We start from the raw sequence: 6,630 nt of genomic DNA, 5'->3' as shown, positions 1-6,630 counted from the left end.
GCACCCAGCTCAGTGCAAGCCGGGCCCGCGCTGGTGCAGCCGGGCGCCGGCGGGGGGGGCAGCTCCGATCCCGGGGCTATTTCCCGTCCCACCCCCGAGGCTCGGCTGCTTCCCCGCCGCTCCGCCTCCCCCCCGCGGGGCGCCGGGGACGCGGCACTTGCCCCGGGGCCCGGGGCTGACAGGTGGCGTGAGACCCTCGCCCAGATCCGCCCCCCCCCCCCCCTCGTGGCCATGGCTCGCTGCGGGGGGCCGGCTGAGCCCCCCCCCCGGGGACCCCAGCTCGCAGAGGGGGCGGGCGGCGGGGCCAAGTTTCCCGGCCGGAGTTTGCAAACGAGGAGGAGCCGCCGGCCGGCACCTGGGGTGTCATTGGAGGAAGCTGCTCGGCGGAGCCCATAAATAGCGAGGCCGGGCGGCGGGGCGCAGCTCGGCCAGGGCCCCCCCCCCCCCAGCCCGGCTCCCGCTGCACCGGGCGCCCGCTCCGGGCCATGGCTTCGCTGCTGGCCTCCTACCCGTGGGCCGAGAGCCTGGCCTGCCCGGCGCTGGAGGGGGAGCTGCCGCCGGCCGCCCCGCGCTGCCCGGCGGGGGAGAAGGGCTCGGAGCCCCGCATCCGCCGCCCCATGAACGCCTTCATGGTCTGGGCCAAGGACGAGCGGAAGCGGCTGGCGGTGCAGAACCCGGACCTGCACAACGCGGAGCTCAGCAAGATGCTCGGTGAGCCGCGGGCCCCGGCCGGCCCGGAGCCCCTTCCCCGGCAGGCGAGGGACGCCCCCACGGTCCTCCCGGTCTAAGCGGAGCAGGTGTTCGCAGCCGGGCGTGCTGCGGAGCCGCCGCTCCGCTCCGCTCGGCTCTTCTCTCTCCGGCGCCCCGCCAGCCCTGCTCTGCTCTGCTCGCCTCTCCCCCGGCGGTAGAAAGCCGGCCCCCGGCTCGTTCTCTCGGCTTCGGATCGGCGGCTGGGGGCCGGTTCGTGTCCACACGCGCTCAGCGGGCGGGTTCGCATTCACGTGGAAACCAGCGTGGCCGGGGGAGAAGTTTTCCCGAAGTTCCTCTCGGGCTGGTGTCTGGGTTTCCCTTGTCCCGGGGCAGTCGTTTGGCCAACTCTCAAATCGGCCGCCGTCCTTAGTAGATTCACGAAGAGACGTTTCCTGGTCCGGGGAAAATATCTTCAGCGCGATCATTTATTTTCATTACATCCAAATCCGTGATTTGTCTTTTTCTTTTCTCCAATTCACCGTTTTGTGATGGGAGGGGGGGAAATGATCCAACCAAAACTGACCAAACTGACCAACAGCCATTTATTGTCAGGGTTTGTTTGTTTCCAAAGGTGTAATTCCCCCCCCAGCAAGGTGTGTTTTGTTTTTAAAATGTAGCATCTCTAAATGCGTTCAGTCCTCAACTCCCCCACTTGCATTGGGGGAATGGGCGGATTATTTCCATCCTTCCCCTTGGGCTTTGCACACCTCCGCCAGTCCTTTATTTTAGGTTATTTTATTTATGTTCAAACTCTGGGAATCCAGCGGGCACCAGGTGATTTGCACTTTTTTGCAGGCCATGCTGAGAATTCATGGCACAGCTCCTGTACTCCCCGGCTTTTCTATCCCTGGGAGCTTGCAGGATCAGGTCCCAGCTCCGGGTGTCTTTACTGGGCTCTAGTCTAGGGAAATGTGTGGACGGTTGCTGATCCCTGGGAGTAGGGAAATCAAATCTCAGCAGGGTTCAGACTTCCCAGCAGCGGGTGGTGGCAAACACGAAAACTCTTGTTTGGTCGAATTACAAAAACAAGGCGCCTTCTCCGCAGTTTGGGCAATCCTGTAATTTAGCTGCCGACTGCCCAGTCTGTGAGCAACTGATTAAAGGTAGAAGAGAATGCAAGTGACAGAGAGCTCTGTATTGGAGCCCGGGTGCAACTGCTGCAGAGAGGGTGACATGTCTCTTCCACCCCAACCTCTTAATTTTTTACTAGCCTGGGGATGTCCCACTCAGTAGGAGTCATACAATCCCCCCAACCCAACGTTTTGTATGGCCATATTCCTGTATTGAGGCCAGGCCCCAGTTCCACTGGACTCACTGGTTGTTTTGCCGCTGTGTTCGGTCGGACTATGGTCTGCCCCTCGGTCCCAGCCGGCTCTTTGGGTGCTCAGGAAAACTTGGCCTCCATGCACAGCGCAGGCTCCTCAGCTGTGGATTCTAAGGGGATTTTTGTTTCTTTCTTGTTGCAGGCAAGTCCTGGAAATCGCTGACCCCTTCCCAGAAGAGGCCCTACGTGGAGGAGGCGGAAAGACTGAGGGTGCAGCACATGCAAGATTACCCCAACTACAAATACCGGCCCAGGAGGAAGAAACAGGTCAAGCGGATCTGCAAGCGGGTGGACCCGGGCTTTCTGCTGGGGAACCTCTCCAGGGATCAGAACTCGGTGCCGGAGAAGCGGATCTGCGGCAGGACGGTGGGTGAGAAGGAGGGGCAGGGTGAGTACTCACCTGGCCCGGTATTGCAGAGCATCAGGGGCTACAGGGAGGCCCAGGCCAGCAGCAACAGCAGCACCAACATTGACTCCTACCCCTATGGGCTGCCCACCCCACCTGAGATGTCCCCTTTGGATGTGATAGACCCTGAGCAGAGCTTCTTCTCCTCTCCCTGCCCGGAGGAGCATCACCACCCCCATATGACTGGGGCCTCTTACTCTCCAGAATACTCAGCCAGCCCCCTCCAGTGTAACCATCATCCCCTTGGCCCCATGTCCATCCCCCAACCCAGCACCTCCATGTTACCCCCAATCTCCAGCTGCCCTCCTCCTCCCTCCTACTACACGCCAGCCTTCCACCCCCCCAGCCTCCATGCCCACCTTGGTCAGCTCTCACCGCCCCCCGAGCACCCCGGCTTCGACAGCCTGGACCAGCTGAGCCAAGCGGAACTTTTGGGGGAGATGGACCGCAATGAGTTCGACCAGTATCTCAACACGCCCAGCCACGCAGACCCCAGTGGGGTGATAATCAATGGACACGTCCAGGTGTCTCAGGTTGCAGGGGGCTCGCACTCCACAGAGACCAGCCTCATCTCCGTCCTAGCAGATGCCACTGCTACCTACTACAACAACTACAGCGTTTCCTAGGCCGGAGGGAACAGGGCCTGTGGACTGGCTGAGGACAGACACTACAGTATTATCGGCGTTGTTCCGTGTACACAACAACTGGTGGACACCACTCTCCTCAGGGTCGCCCAGTCTGAACTGAAACAGATTTGGAGGCCTCCTTCTGTCCTAGGTAATGGATTTTGCTTATCAGACATCCACTGGCATAAATATTGAGTAACCTACTTCAAAAGGTATTTGATATCCTGCTTCAGAAAAGGTCTGTGCTCAAGTCCCTTTTCCGAGCCGGCTGGTCACTGACTAAGATCCTCCTACCAGTTTATTTTCTCAGCATGACAAATCTTTGGATTATGGGTCTGGTTTTTTGGTGGCACTGAGGCTTGGCTCCTAACATCCAAGAAGTTAGGAGCTAAATACCTTCGAGGATCAGGGCCAGAGCACCCCCCACCCCAGCTGGAACCCATGGGGGCTGCAGATTCTCAGTGCCTCTGAAAAATCAGTCCCTGTGTCTTGTTCCATTTAGCTCTGTGAAGTTGTGGTAGGGATGGAGGGAAAACAAAGATCTGGCAAAGGCGCATGTAACCCTCTGGTCAGTGTGTGCTGCCTTCTGCCCCCAATGGTGTGGCTCTGTTACCACCCCTAGGTCCAGAGCCTGGCGTTTTAGCTCAAACTGTCAAGTGTTCGGTAATGTGGTTTCAGGACTGGCTCAGATGGTGGCTGTCTCAAGCGGCTATTGCTGTTCAGAGAAAGTGTGATCAGGTGATGATAAATATCCTGTTCATACCCTCCGTGAAGAGCTTTAACCAAAGACAGCTGGGTGGCTTTCATTCCTAGCTGGGTGTGTTTTCTGTTGGCCTGGTCTTGCGGTCCCTGTGGACTCAAAAGTTTCACTGAAGTGGCTGGGAGTTTTTGAGTGTGCACGAGCATAAGGAATGCAACTCTGGTGAAGTCACTGGACTCGCAGTCTGTAAAGCCAGCAGTGCACTGGGTCCTGTGTCCACAAAGGCGTCTAATCTAATCTGTTGCGCGCACAGCCCTGCTCTGTGCTCCTTTGGCTCCCGAAACTTTTCAGTGGGCATCCTGAGAGTGTAAGGAAGGAAAGATAAGAGCCAAAGAAGGGAAGGATCTGGCCCAGGGTGGAACCCTGATGTCATTCCCATCTCCTAGCTCTCCTGACCAACTTTACTGTGCGAGGGGGTTCACAATAACTGGAACTGCAGTGAGGTGACACAACATGGGATTGTGAGAACCTCTAGCTGCTCCAGCGTTAAGGCTGCAGCCAAATTTCTGTTTGAAGCTGAATTTTGCCCACTCTGTAAAATTCAGCTTGACTTCTCCCCAGAGTTTCACTGATCCTGCTTTCACTGAGCTCAATGGCTGCAGAATCGGTCCCTGTCCGAGTAAGTTGGTTCCATATACATAGACATACTTGTGGCTTTCGTAACAGCTACTCTGAAGGCCAAGAACCTCAGAGATCATACGAGTGACTTTAATATCCCAGCCTGTCCCCTCTACCCACAGCCACAGCTAGAAAGAATTTATTCTGATGAGCACTTTGGAAAAGAGATGATATGGAGCAGACGCATTGGTATCAAGCATCATTTGAAAGCAAATACTTCATGTTTAGCAATGAAATGCCCATTCTTCTTTCCTTCAGTATGTTATTGCTTGTAATAAAGCTGTACATTGATTTGTATGTTCCATTATTTCCCCTACAGATTTTGTATTGCTGGAGTTTTTGCTCTTTTTTCATAACGATGAAATTTTATTTTAAATCTGTTATATAACATGATTAATCTTAGCATTACTGTATGACATTTGGTTATGATTAGTTAGTAGTGTGGTTATGATTTTCTGGGTTCAATCGGAATGTGTAATTAATTGCAAATAATACTTAAAAAACACAACTTCCCAGGTTTTAAGCTAATACCTTCCATTGTTTTTTGTGTGACTCTGCTGCATTCTGAATGCGTGTAGATATGAGTTTGCATAAAATATTTAATTTAAATAAATATGTTTTTATACAATGACTGTTATCGTTTAGATTGCTGTAGTTATGGGCAAAACTTTTTAAAGGGGAAACATTTATTTTGTTCCATGCTGCACTGGGGTTTTGGTTTTTATTTCTAGCTTTTCTAAATCAGTTTTTTTTATATATATATATATATATATATATATATATATAAAAAAAAAGTCCTGTAGCTATCTTTACAAATTGTGTAATACTTTTACACGGGACTAATTTAAGTCATAATTTAAATATCTTTACCCTTCCCGATGTATCAGTGGAATGACGGTCTCTTTACCTGACTGTGCATTCCTTGCTTGTCCAAAGCATCCTTCAGTGTCAGCTGGAGTTTTGTGTGGGCAAGGATTGCAGGATCCAATCTAGGCATGATTTTGGGGGACTGCTGAAGTTAATGGGGAGTTTGCCATTGACTTGGGAGCAGAAGTGGATTGCAAAATATGTGGACTGTTTTGCTGAGTATCATATGAGTCAATATGGCATGATTCTTATTTACACTAAGGACCCTTTACACTAAACATTTACACCCCTTCTGAGCCCTCTTTACGTTGCCAGAGTGATGTAAACGGGCCGTGGTGTAACTGGGAATCAGGACAAATAGTATCAAAAAGTGAAGCCGTGGGTTAAATGTAACAAGATGTGAAAGAAAGGACTTTAAAAAATCATGGCTGTAACCTGGATAGGTTGTAACTCTGAACCATAGTGAGTGACGAGTTGTACAGACAAATTCAGATTCCTCTCCAGGCAAATGGTGTAACGGATGAGAGTTTAGCCTTATGGCGGACTTGGTTCTGCAAGCCAAAACTACCCCCCATTCACCCAAACTTTAATTGAAGCTTTGTCTTGTAAGGACTTTGAGACTGGGTCCATGGACTCGTACGCATCCATGAGGCCTGGGGCAGAAGCCGATTTTCCGAGATATCTCGTGATCAGTGCCTATGTATTTTGAGAGGAGGGACTCTTGGGGGAGGGGGAAAGCCAAACTAATCAATTTCACCGGCTTTATATGCTACAGACTAAACGTTCGCATGATGCCCTAATATTTATACTACAAGCTCAGATGGGTGACAGACCCTAAGTAAAGCTACATAGAAATCCATCTCTCGCTAGCGCAGCGTCGTCTTTTGTTTCTGTTCCTCAGTATACACATGCCTGTATCTAGGCTGCGTCTGTATTGTTCAAGTGAGTTTTGACGGGTATTATGGAACTAAGATCCTACGCTCCAATTCCGTGGCGGGAACTATGCCATATGTAGCACTTTGTGCGTTTAAGATGTTTTGCGACCATGAATGAACTAACCCTCACAACATTCCTGCATAGTCGATATTACTAACCCCATTTTACCAGCGGGGAAACCGAGGCAAGGAAGAGTTAAGTAATTTGCCCAATGTCACATAGTGAGGCAGGAGCAGAGTCAGTACTAGGTCCCATGTCTCCGTTCTCCTATTTCCATGCTTCAGCCGCAATACCAGGCTGCCCCTCAGATTATGGGGTTGACTTCAAAGCACAACAGGGGCAA

The 6,630-nt window shown here is 52.2% G+C and overlaps 1 protein-coding gene across 1 annotated transcript; it reads left to right on the top strand.

Annotated features, from left to right (window-relative positions):
• The first annotated feature begins 237 nt into the window (after positions 1–237).
• On the top strand, positions 238–5,115 carry SOX7 (SRY-box transcription factor 7). The gene is made up of 2 exons (XM_067556167.1): positions 238–711; positions 2,217–5,115. The coding sequence occupies exons 1-2, from the start codon at positions 486–488 to the stop codon at positions 3,104–3,106; spliced, it is 1,116 nt and encodes a 371-aa protein (XP_067412268.1). The 5' UTR covers positions 238–485; the 3' UTR covers positions 3,107–5,115.
• The last annotated feature ends 1,515 nt before the right edge of the window (positions 5,116–6,630 follow it).

This window comes from Emydura macquarii, unplaced genomic scaffold (genome assembly GCF_026122565.2).
Source record: "Emydura macquarii macquarii isolate MOO-44397 ecotype Brisbane River unplaced genomic scaffold, CSIRO-AGI_Emac_v2 contig_1676, whole genome shotgun sequence".
Taxonomy (NCBI): domain Eukaryota; kingdom Metazoa; phylum Chordata; order Testudines; family Chelidae; genus Emydura; species Emydura macquarii.
Note: the sequence above shows the minus strand (reverse complement) of the source record. Positions and strands in the feature narration are given on the sequence as shown.